The following is a 19,452-nucleotide window of genomic DNA, read 5'->3' as shown; positions in this document are numbered from 1 at the left end:
TTGGCCAAGCAAAGGCTCCTTTTCTGATGTGGTGCTGGGAGTGGACCCCAGGACCTCGAGCTTGCTAGGCAAATACTCTGCCATAGAGGCAGCAAGGGCTCTACATAGTACCCAGGCTGTGTGTGCCAAGAGGGACAGGTGTGGACCTTGGTGCTACCAGAGCTGACAGAAAAGGCAGGGCTACAGGGTGGGGAGAAGGTGCCCATGAGGAACAGCGCTGGGCAAGCTGGGCTGCACTTGTGGCAGTCCTGTAGCCCATGCCAAGACCTGGCTATTCTTCAGCCACAGAGCCTGTCCCCGCCATGGAGAGCAGTATCATTTTGCCAGAAGGGGCAAAAGTTAGGTTCTGAGCCAACGGCTTTTTAAGTGTTCCTTTCTGGCTGCCTTCTATAGGCATGTGGAGTGCTCTGTCTCTCACATGTCTCCCCTTGTACCCCAGGACTGCATTTACCTACATGGCAGCACCGTTCCCACCGCCGCCTAGTCCCAGATTTGTCCTCCGAGGCACTCAGTCAGCTGTGAACACGCTGCACTTCTGCCCAGCACCCGGTGCTGCAGAGAACCCACTCCTTTTCTCGGGGTGAGTAACAGCTGTCCTGCCCCAGCCCAGGGTGAGGTCCAGCCCGGGGCTGCATGGAACAGTGCTATCTAAGCTGCTGGTGGAGGGCACTGTGCAGGGTGTGTGTTTGCCTCACTTTCAGGACCTGACCACACTGTGCATTCTGAACTCCTTGCAGGGGCAGTCATGTCCCTTTGTCCCACAACACTGAGTTCTGACAAAGTGCCCCCAATCCCTGGCCCTTCTGGCTACCTTTGCTGTAAGGGAGGTTTGTCCGACCTTTGGTTCAGAGGCAGCCATCCGTTCCAGTGAAGTCTTCCCCAGCTGAAGTATCTCCATCCACTGTCTGTGTGTGGTGTTGGCCTGGAGTGAGTTCAAGACTGCCCCAGGCCCTGACCAGCCTGTGCCTGATTCCTCTCCAACAGGTCTCAGAATGGCCTAGTGCACATCTGGAGCCTACAGACAAGAAGAATAGTTGCCACTCTAAACGGCCACGGGGGCCAGGGTGTAACCTGGCTGAAGACACTGCCGCAGGGACAGCAGCTCCTCAGGTGGGTTGTAGCATCACAAGGGAGGTCCCGGGGGATCTATGCTGGGAACTCTTTAACAGAGCAGGAGGGCAGTGAACTGAATGAATGGGATGCGTGTGAGGGGTGGGTCTGGCCAGCTTCGCTGTAGCTTGTGTACAGTGTGGGGCCAGTCCCAGCCTTCGGGAAGCAGACAACTTCCGTCAGGTGGAATTGTGCTCTGAGACACATCTTGGGGGTGTGGGGTGGGGTGGTGGTGCCATCCGAGGTAGCTGCTGCCAGTCCAGCAGGCAGCTGAGGGAAAGACTCTGGGCTATGGCTTAGAAGAGGGCAGAGGTAACAGCAGGGGCAGGGACCAAGCCAGTAGGTTTGAAAGGCATGAAGGGTAGCCTGGGGACACTTACAGGCACCTTCTTTCCCAGCCAGGGTGGTGCAGCTGCAGCCCCTCCTACAGCCCCCACTGAGGGTCAGGGGCCTGTGTTGGGGGCTCAGGGTGTGGAATGCCCAGGTGCATTTGCACTGCACTGGAGACCACAGCAAACCAAAGCTGCCTGCCCTCAGCTGTGTTTGGGTCCGGGTTTCTTCAAGAGGCCCTGGAAGGGCTGTGGGCTTTCATATCCAGCAAGGCTGAAGGACCCTCAGCACTGGCCGCACCTGGGCCACAAGAGCTGCACCAGCTAGTGTTTCTTTACCTTCGTCATTGTGAAACTACACACTTACAGGCCAGCTCAGCAGCACCTGAATAACCACTGCCCAGTCAAGGACAGCGCAGTGGCACCACCTACTGCGGAGTCAGTGGCCGCCAGGACTGCTGTGCTGTCTTGAAAGAAGAGAAGAATGATTTTATGAGTTTTTCTAAACTTTAAGTTAGGAGAAAAAAAAAAAACCTAAAAGACTACCAGGTATTTAATGCACACCTGTGCTCTCAGTGCCCTGGAAGCAGGCAGGAGGATTGCTGTGACTTTGGGATACCGTTGGCTTCTGCCCATTTTTCTATTGTGCTGATTGCATTTTTCTTATTGACATGTGAAGTGCTTTTCATATTTTAGTTAGTATCAATATTCTTCTGTCACAGATAGTCTCTGCAACAGGCTGGCAGAGATATATTTTCACTCTCCTGGAGGTCTTCATTGGAGTCACATTGGCCAGGCTTCACCCATTTGGCCAGGCTCCTGGGCCATAGAGAAGCCTATGCTAAGACATGGATGGACATCCCAACCTGTCTCCAGAACTTACTGCTGCTTCACTTAGATCCACAGTTTCTCTGGACTGTGCTGCTGATGTGGGACTCAGGCAAAGCCTGCCTTCTGTTCTTCTGCTGCATATTCAACCCTGTGGACACCAGTATCCAAGGCCACAGACAGGAAGAAAATGCTAGCAGCTGCATGTGGGTTCTGGGGCTGGTTTCTTGGTCCGTGTTTCTCATGATCTCAGTACTTCTCAAGTGCCCTAGATTCAGGACAAGACCGAGGTCCTGGGTTCAGGGAGGAAGCCCAGTGTGGTGACTGCCAACCTCTTGGTGCTGGACGTACCTGAGTCCCTGGGGCTCCTTTGCAGGCTGGCTTTTGTGGGTCACACAGGCGGGTGGGGTTTGCTGGGCCACTGTCAGCATCCAAGAGGTTGAAGTTTGTTTCTTGTTGGTTTTGTTTGTTCTTTTTGAGACAGGGTCTTGCTATATAGCTCTGGTCAACCTCAGTTCCTTATGTCGTAGACCAGCCTGGCCCTGAGTCTCTGCCTCCTGAGTGCTGGGACTAAAGGTGTGCTCTGCCTCTCCCTGTATAATCTGAAATCAGCAACTCTTCGGAAACCTGGCTGCTGTGTTTAGAAAGGCGATGAGCTGGGTTGTCCATGGTGGACCTACATTGCCCACAGTGTCATCCACCTATGTTGCCCTGTGTGTTCTCGCTGTGTGTGTCTGGCCACACACATGTTCACGATGACCTCTAAGCTCTGACCTGACCACGGTTCTCTATGTGCATCAGCTGTTTGATGAGGAACCTTATATGTACTACTGGCTCCCGGATTAGCTCTGCCAGAGAGGGCAGAACTGATGTCTGTGAGGAGCCAGGCTTGCTCAGGGCCACCGCTTCTGCAGTTACATGTGTGTCTTTACCCATACAGTCTTCAGTACACTTGTCTGTGTGCTTGGGTCCACCTCTGTTTGAGCTTCCTGGCCCAGTGCACTATCATCCACACAGCCACAGTGCTGCTGTCCCTCACAGGCTTCTGGCTCTCGCTCAACTGGCTGGGGCTGTTTTCATTGTGCACAGTGACAGTCACACTGTCTGTGGGTCTGTGGGTTTGGCACAGCACTTCTGTGTGTCCATTTCCCCAAGGCCACATCAAACAGCCTGCCACCCCACAAAGCCCAGAGCTATCCACTGCGGTCAGCCCTCTCCTGGTCTCCAGCCCTTCCTTTTCTAGAACGTCACCCGAGTGTAGTTCCATGCTGCAGAACCTTCAGATCTGACTCGTTCACGTAGTGTATCATAGCTCAGCATCCGTCCAGCCGTTGCGTGTGTCAGCGGATGGCGCCACCCCTTGCTGAGCGTCACTCTGCACAGCGTCCTGGCCATTCTTTAGCTGCAGAGCACCTGGGTTGTTTCCAGCTCAGGTGATGATGCACAGAGCTGCTGTCAGCCTGCTTGCATGGCATTTAGAGTGAATGTCGGTCTCAGACACACTCTAGAAGAGGCCTGAGGGAGACTTCTGAGTCCTTAAAGACAGTTTACAGAAAGGAAAGAGGTGCAAGGTAAGCTTTAGTGGCACTGGTGCATGCCTCAGTGTCCTTGGTCGACGGGATGTCCTAGCCTCAGCGCCCTGGATACCAAGGCAGATGTGAACATTGAGGGAGAAGCCCCTCCTCACCGAGGCCTTTAGCCTGGATGGTTGTGAGGCTTACCTAGCCGTCTTCTGGAAACATGGCTGCCTTCAGCATGGAAGGGGTAAGGACCAGACGCTGACCCAGGTAGGCACATATATGTTTACAATGTCTCAACAGACCTCCCTCCCCCTTTGCTTTCAGCCAGGGCCGGGACCCGCGGCTGTGCCTGTGGGACCTGGCAGAGGGCAGGAACACCGTCATGGACTCAGTTCAGCTGGACAGTGTGGGCTTCTGCAAGAGTTCCATCTTGGTCAGGGGACAGCTCTGCTGGATGCTTGCTGTGCCAGGGAAGGGCAGCGACGAGGTAAGGACCAGCTCTTGGAGCTCCTTCCAGACACTAATGACTAGGTTTGTCTTAACCCGCACACTGTCCTCCTCCAGTAAGGAGGGCCTAGTGCTGCCACAGGACCCTGCCAGCTGCAGGCCTGAGGCTCACCTGCTTCACTCAGCTCCAGCAGCCTCGGGCTGCTCATCTGTGACATCCAATCCTTCCAGGGGATTCAGGTTGAAAATGAGGAAGGGCTCAGGCAAACCTTCAGACTTAACACAACACTATTCCTGGAGGGGGGCTACTCAGGGCTGTGTCCAGACCTGAGGATGTGTGTGCACACATAGACAAGAATACATGTCTATTCACATATTCATGTGCATACACACATATATGTACACAGAGAAATCTCCGGAAATTGGGGCCTTGGTGCACTGTCAGCCGGGAGGAGGCACCAGAGATATCAATCTAGTGACACGGTGAAGAAAACTGAAGCATCAGGGGAGTTCACAGTGGGGGACAAAGCTATGACACAGTGAAGACTGCAGCTTCTGGAGGCTGACTGAAGATGGGAGTGGACACAAACCTGGGGAAGGGAGGATAAAGCCCAAATTCAAATCCAGAATGGGAGCCAGTCTGGAGGCAGGAAGAGCCACAGCGGAACTCCCGGGAAGCTGCTAGGCCTCCTGGGAGACAAACTGTTCCACAAACTCTGATCACAAGGAAAGGAGCAGGAAAAAGGTATCTGGAAGCAGCAGTGAGGCCAGAGTAATGGGGAGTCCAGGAGATGGAGTCGGGCTACAGCCCCAGGACCCTCTGCTTTCTGTGAGAATAAACTAACCCTGTTTCGGGGCTTCTTTCTACAGAACCAGCCTCATCCTGTTTGCAGAGTTATAGGCAAGGCATAGCCAGTGATGAGCAGCTGAAGGCTGGGACTATGCTTGATCCAAACGCCGAGGCTGGGGTACTGCACTCCACACGTGCACATTCTCAGGAGGGTGGTGCAGGAGCCTGAGGTCAAAGGTCAAAGATGGACAACCTGCACGGGCCACAGGCCACAGGCCACGGGCCACGGCAGGAAGTCATGAGAGCTCAGAAAGACCCCACTGTGGTAGTAGGGAGAGGCTGGATGGCAAGGGGCCTTAGGTAGGAGCTGTTCAAATGTGTTCTCAGGATAAGAAGAGGAACAGCAAACCCAGGACTGTCTAGGAGTGTGACCTGGGGTCTATACTGAGAGTGTAGAAAGCACAGCAACCATCCTACATCAGAAGAGCAGGATCTCGAGGTCAGACCCAGGGCCAGTGCCTTTCCTAGCTTGCTTCCCCAGGCCTCTTGGAACCTCCCTGAGTGAGCTTGGAGCCTCCTACAGACCCTGGAGCTTTCCACCTGGCACCCAACTCCAGCTTCTTTTTTCCAGAAGGAAAAAATGCTAGGTTTGGGCAAGTGTGGCCACCCAGACAGCCGTGAGGGGTGGGAGCATGCTCCCAGGCATTGTTTGGGCCTAAGCCAGCTATGGTTTTCCAGGGCCCAGTTTAGGCGGATTCCAGGCTGACTGGAAAACAACCATTTGCCCAGGATGTGCTGGCTGCTTCTGAAAGTGCAGTGTCTGGCCGTTGAGATGGCTCGGTGGGTAAAGGTGCCTGCTGCCCAGGCTGACAGCCCGTGTCCAATTTCCAGACCCCACACAGTGAGAAGAGAGAGCTGGTTCACAAAAGTCACACACACACACACACACACACACACACACACACACACACACACACCCCAATAAATAATAAATATAATAAAAATTGTTTTGAAAATACAGGGCTACCTGCACTGAGGGTGAGGACCAGGAAGCTGGTTAAACTACACAGGAGCCTGTGACCTCCGCAGACAAAGACTTTACTGCTCCATGGCCCAAGGGTGGCTAAGCCCTCCTAGCCCTCAGAGTGGCATCTTGTGTGTCTGTGGCTTGGGATGACCTTAGTACCACCTGCCTTGCTAGAGGAGGAAGCAATTCCCCCACCCCTCACATTAATAAAACCTTTAACAGGTTTTTGGCAAACTGGCAAGAAAAGTGTATGTAGCTCCTAATTGGTGATTTAAGTGCAATCATGAACAAATAAATACCTGTTACTATCTCATTATTTATGAACTAGATCTGCTTGGAGACAAAATGACTTTTCTTGGGCAGGAGCCAAGCCTAACCCGGTACACCGGCCTGATCCGCCAGCGCCATTAGGAGCTGCCTACTCAGTGCTGCTGGCTGTGGAGGACCATGGGCCAGAGGAGGCAGGACTGTGCATAGGAGCCACTCCCCTCCCTCTCTGCCTTCCAGCCTGGGAGCAGCTCTAATGCGGGCTTACAGGCCCACTGCCAGCCATGCTGTCCATCTCCACTCCCTGCAGCAGCTCTGCCCTCCTACTCTGTTAGCCCCTGTCCTGGCTTCCTCCAAACCTTCCCTTCCCACCTCTCAAAGGCCTGAGCATGTTCCTGGTCTCCACAAAGGCAGAGGTTATACAACTCACCTGCAGCAGACAGGACGGAACTGTGAACCATTTCTAGTGCTCAGCTTGGGTATTAGGAGTTCAGTCACTGTGGGGACCCCGGTGAGATTGCCCTGCCAGGCAGCACCCTGGCCACCTGTCAGTCAGAAGTGGACACATCAGCAGGACTCTGACTGGAGGAGCAGGCTGTGTGCTTGGCATTCTGCACTGCCTAGAAGCTGCCCTGGACTCAGCAGGGCAGATGAGGTTCATCTCTGTGGCTGGGGCTGTGGCAGATGAGGGTCTATGTGGCATAGGTTCTAAAGGGCAACACAGCCCCAACATGCCCATGTTCTGGTCCCTCAGACACTGTCCCCAGTCTGACATACCAGGTATGTGCTGTCCGGTTGATGCCCCCTCCCCTTTGGAGCTCTGAGTCCGTGTGTGTGCAGACTGGGGCATGCTAAGCAGGCTTGTATTTATGCTCCTGCTCTCACTGATATCTGGAGAAGCTCAGGGATTCAGAACCCACGCAGCCCCATGACACCAGAAGGTATACATAAGCCCAACAGTGCAGTAGAACCCCACGCAGATGAAAGGCATAGGAAACATCTGGTTGATGCTAGGCTGCAACATGTCATGTGGCCCCCTTCTGTTCCCTGAGCTCACAAGAGAAGTGTCACGTCCCCCCAAATGAATGAGGGTTAGTACCTTAGATATGGGGTGTCTGAGAACCCAATCCAATCTGGTCCTTGGGCCTTGGCCATCCACTAAGAATGATCCTGGCCGGCCTATAAACAGTCTTCTTGGATTTCTTTCTTTCTTTCTTTTTTTTTTTTTTTTTTTTGTTGTTGTTGTTGTTCTTTTTTTCGGAGCTGGGGACCAAACCCAGGGCCTTGCGCTTCCTAGGTAAGCGCTCTACCACTGAGCTAAATCCCCAGCCCCTTGGATTTCTATACCTACCTGGGAAGATGGGTCATGTGGGCCACAAGGCCCATCTCAGCCTAGGCATGGAAAGGCCTGGGCATCTCAGCAGTCTGGGTTGGCAGGTCAGGTACTTGTGTACAGGAAACAGGATTCAGTGAGGCTGCCCCTGGCTCTGAGTAAATGCATATTTCTAGGTTGGTGGTGCATGGGTCTCAGGCCTTCTGCACAGATTATATATCATTTTACATACCTGAGATTATCCAAAGAGGGCCCTTGAAAATCCTACCCAGGCAAGAGACACAAGCAAAGGAGAGAGAATAACCAAAGTAAGCAGGACCAAGTAGACCAGGCTTTGCCTAAATGACAAGAGGGGAAAGGCATGTGCTAGCTACTTGCTGGTGAAAGGTTGGTCATTCAGGAATGATGTGAGCACTTGTTTTGTAAGGACCCCAGGAGCATCTAAGCCCTCTAGCCTGTGCAGACTAATTAGGAGGCTCTGCTCTCAGGTCCCTACAGGGAGAGGAGCAGACAGAAACTCGCAGCAGCCTTGGCTAATCGCCTTAAATGTCTCTTGTTTGCACAGCATAGACTTGCTTGGCATCAGCCCAGATCAGCTTGTTTTCTCACTGTCAGGTTCAGATTCTGGAGATGCCATCCAAGACGTCAGTGTGCACCCTGAAGCCGGAGGCAGATGCCAAGCCAGGCATGCCCATGTGCCTGGGGCTGTGGCAGGTAAGACAGCATGTGCCAGCCACACCCAACAGCCCTGAGTCATGCCCCACTCAGGGCTGGATTTGTCATCAAATCTACAGGCACTGTCCCTTAGAGACCATGTATCTGCTGTCCTCTGGCCCAAAGCTGACTGGACTCTGGGCTGGTGCTGGTGCTTGGAAGTCACCCCAAGAGAAACGCTACAGAAAAACCAGGTGTCCATACCTAGCCTCCACATAACCTGGTCAGTGTGCCATGCAGATGCCCATATGTAGCTGTGAGGAGGGGACAGTTGGGTCAGCTGTGGGACCTGCTCCCAGAAGAACATGCCCTTTTCCTCAGCACCTTGGTCCTTGGCTCTGCTGAGGCTGAGGGAAAAGCTAACTAATGTGAAGTGAGCCTGCATGGACCTTGCTGTGCTAGGCAAACTTTTTTTCCACTCCTTGACCTTATAGAGATCCCAGGAACATTAGCATGATGATTTCCCCAATGGCCATTCCCTGTAGCTATTTTCTGTTTTTTTGTTTGTTTGCTTGCTTGTTTGTTTTGATTTTGTTTTTTTAATTTTGTTGGAGGGTCAGGTGCTATCTCCTGGGGCTTCTGCAAAAACTAGGGCCCAGGTAGACATCACAGCCTAGAGTCTGGAATTTTGCCCTCTGCAGCACACACACACACACACACACACACACACACACACACACACACACAGGCCCAGACCTTTTCAAGGTGAGGCTTTCCCTGGCCACATCCAGGTCGGCATTTTTACTTCCTGGTCACTTCCATTTACTGTATTTATCAGCAAAGAATCCCAGAAGCTTCATCATCAATGTCTTAACTGGTACAGACACGGGTGGGAGGGTCACAGGGTATCGCCCATGTTAAGAGGGATTTGTAACCCTTTGGCCATCTTCCTAGTTCTTATTGGTTAAGTTCTGCCTCATGGCTTGCTGCCTCTTTGAACTCTTCTAAAATGAGATGAGATGGGCTTATTCAGTTTGGAATTGCCTGAGTGACCTACAAGAAGCATGGGAAGGGCACCTCTGTGCCTGCCTCAGGGATTCTGTCTGTCTGGATGGCACAAAGTTTTCTGGCCTGCTTCCAGTTGGCTTTCTTTGCAGTTTCCTTTTTAAATTTTTATCTGTATGTATGGGTATTTTGGCTACATGAATATATATGGGTGACTTGTGTGCCTGGTGCCTGTGAAGTCCAAGGATCGCTTCAGATCCCTATGCAGGTGCTGATACCCAAACCGGGATCCTTTGCAAGAGCAGCCAGTGCTTTTAACTGCTGAGCCATCCCTCCAGCTCCTTGCAGTTTCTTAACTGAGAGAGTTGCATTAGATTTGGAGTGTTCAGTAGGCTGACCCTAGTGCTGCCTTTTCTGTATAGCTAGCTAGCTTCCTGGAGAAACGCCTCAGCAGAGTCAGGGCAGACTCTATCTGACAAAGCTCCTGGGATCCATAAGTCTGCAGCCTGACTCAGAGACAGAGCCTAGTTCTTGCCTCAGTGTGTCCAGACACAGCTCCCCAAGAGTTTCTGGGCACTTCCCTGGGAAAAATCAGTGTACCCTTATCTTGCCTCCCAACCTTACTCACACTGAGGTTTCCAGGAAAGTGACCATGCCACATACAGGTCCTGGCACAGGCACCTGTGGCTGCACACTCCTATTCTGTACCCTGGAAAACATAGGTCATTGCACAATCGTGTAAAAATTCCATCAGAAAAAAAAATGTGTAGAAAGGGATGTACAAACTTGTTAAGGTAATTAATATAGTTGACAGAAGGACAAATCACCACTTTGTTGGTGATACAGATCCAATGTGAAGCCCGCAGCCGCAAAAAGCTGCTGGTATAAGAATGTTCTTTGTTTCTCCTAAGTCCAGAAATCCTAGAATGTAAAGTCTCTAATCTGAGTGTGACAAAGTATCCTGACTTGATAGATTTCTTTCTGAAATGCTCGGGCCTATCTTTAGTTCCTGCCCAAAGTAGCTGTGCAGCATTGCTACAATAATTATAGGATAGGTCAGGCTGTAAATCAGGCCTGAGCTAACAGCAGTACCCACCCTTAGAGAAGGTTCCCAGTCTGAGTCCTGGGGCCTCTTCCAGCCGAGTTCTAGTACACAGCTTAGGGGTTCCCTTGGCCCCTGGCCTGCTGCCATCTCTCAGGCTGTTCTTCCAAGGGTGGCAGAGGCCGCAGAGCCAGTTTTTGTCTCTGAGGGCAGGGGGAGCTGCTAGGGAGGGCAAGGCGGGGCGACTTCAGATCCTGGATCTACAGCATCAAGGTTGTGACCACCAAAGGCCTCGTGGCTACAAGAACACGAGTCCAGCCTGTAGTGCCTGTCACTGAAAGCTGCGGAGACCAGGGTAGATAAAGTAAAGTGGCAGGTACTGGGCTGTGGTGATAACTGGCAGGGGCTGAAATGACCATGGCAGAGGGGTCTTTCTAGTGGCCCCTGAGTGTCTGTGTTGCTCAGAACTCATAGTCACACTCATTGTGCCATCTAGAATGATGCCAGTGAAGATGGGGAGCTCTGGACTCCCTCACTCAGAGAGCAAGGAAAGTAGCCTGGTGACGAGAGGCAGCAGAGCCAGAGCAGGACTACTGCTAGGGCTCGATCCAGGTAGCCTGGGATAGTTCTCTCTCAAATGGGCTTCAGAGGAGCGTCTACCAGGCAGCCATGCTGAGGGTGCTGAGTAAGAGTGGCAAGAGTTGGCACTCACTCCTGATTGGGGTGCAAAGGGTTCTGGAATTCTTCCACCTGGTGTGCCCCAGCTCCTACCTGCTTGCCTAAGCAGCCTGTCTGAAGCCCGCCCATAGGGCACACTGTGGATCTGCACAAATCACTTCAAGCAGAGAGCTCATCACTGTGATAAAGCTCACAGTGCATCGGTGCAGATAGGGCCCGCAGAGCCAGGCAGAACTACTGTGCCAGGAACACGCTCAGAGACCTGAGACAACCCTGCCTCTGGGGTTATGGTCAAAGTGCACAGTATGGGCCCTGGCCCTTGGGGAGAGGGACTGAAGATGGTGCTGAAAATAAATCACAGGAAACGCAGAATGCTTCATGCCTCCTCCCAGGCTCATCACTCCCTCCTGTTTTATACGTGTGAAGTTGATCGCCAACAGGACACAATCAGCCATTTCTGAAGACAGTCAGAGACAAGCTCCATGGCCGCTCTGGCCTTGGCAAGTCCACTGTACTTGCTGAAAGCCTGCTCATTGTTTCCTTCTTTCCTTGTTGTGACCATCCCTCCACATGCTAGTCTACAGTGGGCCCTACCCTACCCTCCCACAAAGGTATCCTGGACATCCAGCCACAGCTGTGGTGGCCCGAGAGCCCTGGCCCTCCCTCACGCTGTTTGTTAGCTGTGTGCCATGGGCCTCCAGCTAGCCTGGGCCTCCTTGCTCAGCCCTGTGCAGTTTCTCTCGGGCTGCTGTGCAGTGCAGGGACCGACGGCATGTCCCTAAGGGTGACTTGGAATCCTGCAGCACTCTTCTTTTGTAGTTGTTTCAGAGGCTAAATAAACGAGCGTCAGCCCAGGGTGCAGAGCCCTCTGACCCTCGCCCTCATCCATCATGACAGTGAGGGCCTCTCACATCAAGCTTCCAAGGGTGGGGGCCTCTGCAACTCCATTAACAAAGCCCAGAGAGGCCTTCTCACTGAGCGTTCCGTTTTCCTGCCTGGTGGTTCTAGATGACTGGCCTCAACCAGGAGTGGCCGATGAGGAGGAAGGATGAGGCCATCCCGGGCTGACCCAGGGTGCTGGTGGGTGGCAGTAGGTATCGTGTCATCCCTGATTTGGACAGGATCCAGGGTAGGTAGAAATGTATGAGTGTGCGAGGCCTCTAGACCCCATCTCTAGCTCCTCAGGTACTCAGCAGCAGCCCCACTAGCCCCATGAGAGGGATGTGGGAGGCTGTTAGGATATGGAGCCTAGGCTGGCGGCAATATGGAAGGCAAGGGAACTGTTCTCTGGGCCAACCCACTTCTGGGCGTGGCCAGAGAAAGAGCTGTTCCCACAGGCCTAAAGCTCTTTGAAGACAAGACCCTTTGGGAGCCAACCATTGTGCCATTCCCCACAGACTAACTCCAGTCTCCGCCCCCTCCTTCTGGCTGGCTATGAGGATGGATCGGTAACCCTGTGGGACGTCTCAGAGCGGAAGGTGTGCAGCCAAATCACCTGCCATGAAGAGCCTGTCATGGGCCTTGACTTCGACTCTCAGAAGGCCAAGGGCGTCTCAGGCTCGGCCGGGAAGGTACTGGCTGTCTGGAGTCTGGACGATCAGCAGTCCCTGCAGGTCAGTGCACAGGCCCGGGCCTCATTTATCCTGCTCTGCACTAACAGTCTGATAGGCCGAAACAATATTTAGGCATGAAGAGGAGCGGCTGCAGCTCCCTAGCTAATTAATCACTCGGAGGCAGGAGGGGAGCAAGGGCCAGTGGGCGTGGGCTCGCCATTCACATGGTTTGGGTTTCTCCTGGACCTCGGGTTAACAGCCATCAAGTCTTGTCCATCTAAAGGAAAGGCACGTAGTGTCCAGGCAGACCAAACTCCTTTGTGAAAACTCAGAGGAATGTGGTCAGTAAGGAACTGATTAATCAAAGGGAAAGAAAAAGAAAAGAGAACTTGTGGAAAGCCCTGCAAAGCCATGGCCTGGTAGGATCTATAAGCTGGCCTAGGCAGGCTGCTGGCCACAGGTAACAGGAGAGCCCACCAGGCAGGAATGCCTTGGATGAGCAGGCTCGCTAGAGACAACCCCTAAATGTCTCATAGACCATCCCAGTTGTTATGGCCCCAGGATTGCCCCTGTCCCTCAAAGTGCAGCATAAGGGGCCCATTTGGGATGGAGGGGTTGTGTAGGAGTTGTGGAATCTGTATCCCGACTTGGTTTTGTGCAGGCCTGCCAGACAACAGGCTACCAAGCCCCAGAGGTGGCTTGGTTACACAGACTCAGGGTGGGAAAGGAACCTGTTACCAGAAGTCTCAGAGATAAACCTAGCCTTGGAAACCTAGCCTGGTGGGAGAGCTACATGCCCTGTGGAATACTGTGTAGCCATAGCCCAGCTCCCAGCCTCACTGGACTTAGCCGGAGCACCGAGAATAGAGCTTAGGGGGGTCAGGCCAACCCTTCTTTGGGAGCACGGTGTTGCCGCCCTCCCGAAGTAGGAAGGAAGCCTCGCTCAGCTGCTGCTGAGGATTGGGTTTGCTTTGAGCACATCAGGTCCAGGCCTAAGTGCCTCCTACCAGCAGCGCCTACTAGGAAAGAAAGGTGGGCAGTGAGGCCCACTGGTAAGGCAGACTGATCCATAGTTCTGAGCCAAGACCATCCCGGGGGGGTCCACACAATGGATTCAGAGTGTCCTATCCATACAGGTAGGCTGTCCTGTATGTCCACCCATCCTTCCTTCCTGAGGCCTGTAGGTAAAGGTAGGGCGTGGTTGGTGCCGAGCGGCACCCAGGGTCTTAAGGGCATCACTAAACCCAGGGTGCAAATCGGAGACTTATCACGAGGCCATTCTGGAAAAGCAACTGATCACGGACAGTGGATAGAGGGTCAGGGGAAGACCTGGAGCAGAAGGAGGCTGATGTGGAGTAGAACCACAAGAGAGGCCCAAAAAATGACATACCATAGCCTGGGGGCCTGAGGAAAGTGAAGTGCCTAAGTAGGGACAGATCCAGGAGTGCCCCACTGGGGAGCAGAGACAGCATGGATAACCTGGTCTCCCCACCAGCAGTGCCTAGTAGGAAAAGAAGGTAAGCCCACTGGTAAGGCAGGCTCCTCTGATCCTTAGCTCTAAGATAAGACCATTCCTGGGAGTCCAGTTGCACCGGGCACATAATGGATTCACAATAAGATTCTATGTCAATCCGTCCATCCTTCCCTCAGTGTCTGAGACCCACAGGTTCCTTGCTGTGTAGGGAGGGACCTCCAACCTTCAGAAAAGTCTCTAACCCTCAGAACCATGTGAGCATGTGGGAAAGCGCAGTACTCAACCACTGGTCTGTGCACCCTGAGTCTCCACCTCACTAGGTGCTGAGCCCCGCAGGTAGGCGTGGAGGTCTCCTTCACCCACCGCCTCCTGCTTCTGAAGCCTAGAGGAGAGCAGCAGCACCCCCTGTGGGCCCAGCATCCATCCCCTTAAGTGGCTTGACCCACATCCCCACAGAAGGCAGAGGGCTAACACCTAGGCAGCTTCTGCAAGAGCTGTGAGCTCCTACTCAGGCCCCTGGGGCCCCACACCCCGGAGGAAGCCCTTCCAGCCCAGAGAGAGACTTGGAATCTCCCAACATGTTTGGGAAACAGCTGCTGGAACTTAAGACTTAATTTATGGGCTTGTTCCAGTCCAGAGATGAACTTTTACTCTACTAATGATTTGAAAAGTTAAAGCAGAAGGGGAACTAGGAACTGCAGCCTGGAAGTAGTTGGGGTGAGGTGGGCAGGGCCTGGCTCAGCAGTACACATCAAAGGAGGTGGGGAGCCCCAGCCCCCTGCTGAGCTTGCCTTCCTGCTTGGACGGATGAGAATAACTCCAGGTTTGGTGAAGGCTGGGTGCTATTTCACCCAGAGTCAGGTCCGGTGCTGGCCCTAGAGACCCGGAAATCCTGGTTCTACACAGCCCAGGTCTCTGGGAAGGAAGCAGCTGTCAATTTGCCAAGGCAAGCTATTTGAGATCATTCTTGACACCTGAGGGCCATCAAGGTGGCCTCCAGTCCACAGCATCCACACTGGTGCCGTGGCACCAAAATATGGCTGCCTGCCTTGGCCCAAGCCCCCATTGGTTCAGACGTGCCTTCCTCACATCCTCCTGCTAAAGCCTCTGAGGAGCCCAAATCAATCTCCCAGCCACTTGGGACACAGATCCCTGGCTGAGGCGCCCGCAGCCGAGCATGGGTAATCAGAACCAGATGGCGCCGCGCCGAGCATTCCCGGCACCTGAGGTCATGAGTTGTAAGAGCCACTGGTGGCCAGAGATCCTTCTGGAGGGTCCTGAGCCCTGGCCAGAGCTCAGTCAGGGAGGGGCTGCCATGACCAGTAGGATGCCCGCAGACACAACCTATGGAAAACCTCAGGCCTGCCTCCCCGAGGTGGCTGTGCTGCTAACCATCAAGTTCGAGCCTCAGGCGTTGTCAGGTACAGGTGGCGCCCAGGCCCTTCCTTCCTCCACATGGAGTAGGCCTATAGCCTTGAAACAGGGACTGATTTACAGCCAATAGTATTTTAGGTATTTAAGTAATAACAAGGCTCTCCCACCCCAGCGAGCCCTGGGCCACAGCAGCCCAGTTTGCTCAGCAGAAGAGTGCCAGCCTCGCGTCCGTCTTCGTCCTCGTTGTGCCTCAGTCATGGTCCCCCAGAGTCACTGGGGGAAGCTGGTCAGAAGACCTCATGGTCATCTTCATGTGTACCAAGAGTGCCTGTGCACGGAAGCAGAGCATGGGGTTTGCAGTGGGGTTGTGGGATGGTGCACACAAGGGATATAGGAGCACAGGGCCCGACCACTCCTCCATGCCCCGGAAGCTCTTTCTTATACTCAGGAGCATGGCTGGCAGGTGGAGTTCCTAGCTGGCTCCCAATCTCTCACCTCCCTGAAGACCCAGTCCTCCAGCCAGGCCGCCTCTACCTCTCCGCCATTACCTGTTTCCAGGTGTGCATGAGATGGACGTGGACTTACTCCTGTCCCAGAGGGCCATGGTTGGCCAGAGTTGGCAGATTGACCCTCTCACATGAAGAACAAGAAGGGAGGCCATGGAAGTGGATGTGAGGGCTACCTTTTGTCCTTGCACACCTCTGCCTCTGAGGATCAGTCAGGGCTCTGTCAGACTTTGCCAGCACAGGGAGTACGTAGCAGCAGGTATAGGGTTAAAAGCTGCTCTCTTCTCTCTGGGAATTGGCCGTGTTAGAAGTTCCTGGGACAAAGAGATAGCCAGGAAGTATCCCTGAGACAGTGTTCTGAGTGGGCTCCAGTGAGGACTCTCTGTGCCCAACAGTCCCCTCTCTACCTCAGCCAAGCCAACATCCCCAGGGAGACAAGGACAAAACAATGTCAATCCAGTCTACTGCACAGGTTTCCCCCCCCCTCCCCCAGTTCCATAGGACCATAACACTCTCAGTCTTAGCAGAGCAACTGGGCCTGTCTGCAGGCATGGGCGGGCCCCACGTGCGTGCTCAGACGCACCACACCACAGCATCTGCCCCACATCCTGCCCCAGGGCAGGCTTTGAGGAGCCCAGTGAGGGCAGAACCATGTAGAAGGGGCGTTGGAAGGGTGCATGTCAGACCAGACACTGCCTGAGCTCATGGACAGCCCTTCTAATGCTTGTTCCCGCACACCGAGGAGAAGCACTGAGCATTAGAGCTGGGGCTCTGCCAGGTGTGAACATCGAAGGTGGACAGAATATCCAGGACACACACATGCAGCCCGGACACAAGAGACAAGCAGAGGGGCTCGGAGAGGTGGTCAGGGCCAGTGAACGGAGTGTCAGCAGGTCCACGAATTAGAGCCAAGCACAGGAGAGGCAGCTGGAAGGGCATGGGAGGGCAGAGCAGCAGTTAAGTTGGAGGACTGAGCTGCCTACTGGTGGCACTGGTTGGGACCATCTTGGGTGTAACTTGGCAGGGAAGCCGTGTTTCCCATTGCGCAGTGACAGGGTCTTGTTGGGTGAAGTTCCTTCCGTGTGTGGGGGGAAGAACTGGATTGTGAGTGCGTGCTAGGTTTTGACAGATGTGTTTATTGCCTCTCTCTGACTGACACAGGTTTCCTTTTTCTTTTATTTGTGTGTGTGTGTGTTCATGTATGTACAGATGTATGTACATGTATGTTCATGTGTGTACGGGTGTGTGTATGTGCGCGTGTGCACACACTTGGGCTGGTTTGTGCAGGTGCAGGCTGACCTCTGGTATCTTCCTCAGTCACTCTTCACTCTGTTGTTTTGTAAGAGTCATCACATTTTAAAGTGTGTGTGTGCGCGCACGTGAGCAGAGGCCAGAAGAGGGAATTGGACTTCCTAGAGTTGGAGTCACAGGCAGTCTCGTGGGCTGCCTGACATGGTGCAGGAGGAGTACTTATTCCTGACTGTGTAGCAACCTCTCCAGCCCCATCCATTCTCACTTTCTAAGACAGAGTCTCTTACTGGACCTGGAGCTCACCAGTTCACCTAGGCTGGCTGCCAGGAAGGTCCAGGGGTCTCCACTTAGGACCGCAGGCAGGCACCATTGCACTGGGCTTTTTACACGGATGCTGGCAGTCCCAACTCCACAAACACTGCTGAAGGAGCCATCTCTACAGCCTTGGGCTTCCTTCCTGACTGTTGACTTAGTAAATGCAATGGTTATTTTCCCTTTAGCATCAAAGCGATGGAATGAAGCCTACTGTGGCACTGTGTACCTGCAGCGTCTGCTCTCCTAAAGGCCGAGGCAAGCAGATCACCCCAGCCTAGCCTAGACCTCTCTAGCCAAATAGCGAGACTCTGTCTCAAAGCACAATAGTTCCAAGCTAACTCAGTGCACCGCCTGTTTTCTTGGCTGGGTCAGTTCGGGTCTGCTGGTTGACTGATCCTGCCTTTTCTACCACATAGTTCTGCTGAGGAGCTAGTAGCTGCTGAACAAGCCTCTGCTCTCCTGCTCAGTGGCCGAGTCTGGGCATGAATTAACCTCTTCGTTGCTGTTTTACTGCAGGGCTGAGGGTCCAGTAGAGGGAGACCTGGGGGTTCTTGCTGCTCCATACACACTTGGCCTGAGTTGCTTTAGTCTGGACTCTGCATGCTGGGTTTGAGATGGGGAGTGAGGGGTGCTTTTCTAGACTTTTAACAATTGTGAAGACTTTGTAGTTGTTGGGGCCGGATATATGAATGTCAGTCACATTCTTCTTCAGTCCTGTCTCTGTCTTTTCTTTCTCTTCTTACTGTTCTAGGGAATACTCAGTCATTCCAACTCACGTTGGACATGGCACCTGTCAGACTCAGTTCTTCTGCCTGTGTTCTCATAAGGCAACCCTGTAGCTGGGTCCCACACTCCCAGGTACCATCAGGCCTCACTTCTGGGTGGACCTCGTATTCATCTGTCCCCTGGCCTCAGGGCCAAGCTGATTGGAGTGTTTTTATGGTTCCCCAACCCACACCCCAGCTATCTTCTAGTTTTCAAATTCTAACTTAATTACGTTGTGGTCAGAGAACAAGGTCTGGATGATTTCAGTTCTCTGAAATGCACAAGTGGACCACATGTGGCTGAGAAGAAAAGTGTCTCCATAGGTACACAGCTGTACACTACATGCCTGACTAGGCACGCATGCGGCCAAGGCCCGCTGCAGAGGGCTGAGCTGGCCCTGTCCCTCCCCTTTTCCATCCCCGTTGGCTCTCACTTTGTGCATTTGAAAACTAGCTCATGAACAGCCAATAAAACGATTACCTTCTAGCTTTCTTCAGTCACCTTCTGGAGAAGAAGTCTACTCACCAGCTATTAGTGTGGCTTACAACAAGGTTCAGATTTTCTCAATCCTTCCTGGCCCTCCAGGATGTAGGTGTGTCTCTTGGGGAGCTAGCCTTTGCCCTGCTCCTGCTGTTTGTTTTTGTCTTATTCTTTTATATTTTTTTAATTTTAACATTTTTAAAATATTTGTATTTTCTGTGTGTGGGTGTGTGTTACCAATGTATGTGCAGTGCCAGCAGAGACCAGAAGAAGGCGTCAGGTTCCCTGAAACTGAAGTTACAAATAGCTGATAGGTTACGTGTGGGTGACGGGAATCAGACCTGGGTCGTCTAGAAGAACAGCACGTGCTCCTAATGGCTGAACCATCTCTCCAGCCCCGTTATTTTAATTTTTGAGACAGTTTCACGTAGCCCAAACTTCCCTCAGTCTTCCTATGTAGCCAAGGATGACTTTGAACTCCTGATCCTGCCTCTGTCTCCTAAGTACCAGGATGACGTGTACTGCCACCCCAGCCCAGAGGGTTGGGTTTTACACGTTATCAGTCCTGGACTGTTCGGTGGTTGCGCTGTTGTTTTGTTTTGAGATACATGGTTTCTGTATGTAGTCCTGGCTGTTTGGACCAGGCTGGATTCAAGCTCAGAGAGATCTGCCTGCCTCTGCCCCCTAAGTGCTGAGATTAAAGT

At 53.1% G+C, this 19,452-nt stretch overlaps 1 protein-coding gene across 3 annotated transcripts in view; it reads left to right on the top strand.

Annotated features, from left to right (window-relative positions):
- Gnb1l (G protein subunit beta 1 like) overlaps positions 1 to 19,452 on the top strand; it is a 73,900-nt gene that overhangs the window by 46,622 nt on the left and 7,826 nt on the right. Inside the window, 5 exon segments of one of the 3 annotated variants that reach the window (NM_001398877.1) lie at positions 440 to 580; positions 985 to 1,110; positions 4,112 to 4,274; positions 8,267 to 8,365; positions 12,428 to 12,643. In NM_001398877.1, coding sequence (NP_001385806.1) covers positions 456 to 580; positions 985 to 1,110; positions 4,112 to 4,274; positions 8,267 to 8,365; positions 12,428 to 12,643 — 729 coding nt within the window. In that variant the 5' untranslated portion in view covers positions 440 to 455. 3 annotated transcript variants of the gene reach the window in all.

Source organism: Rattus norvegicus, chromosome 11 (genome assembly GCF_021556685.1).
Source record: "Rattus norvegicus strain SHRSP/BbbUtx chromosome 11, alternate assembly SHRSP_T2T, whole genome shotgun sequence".
NCBI lineage: Eukaryota > Metazoa > Chordata > Mammalia > Rodentia > Muridae > Rattus > Rattus norvegicus.
The sequence above is the reverse complement of the archived record's forward strand: the minus strand, read 5'-3'. Positions and strand labels throughout refer to the sequence as shown.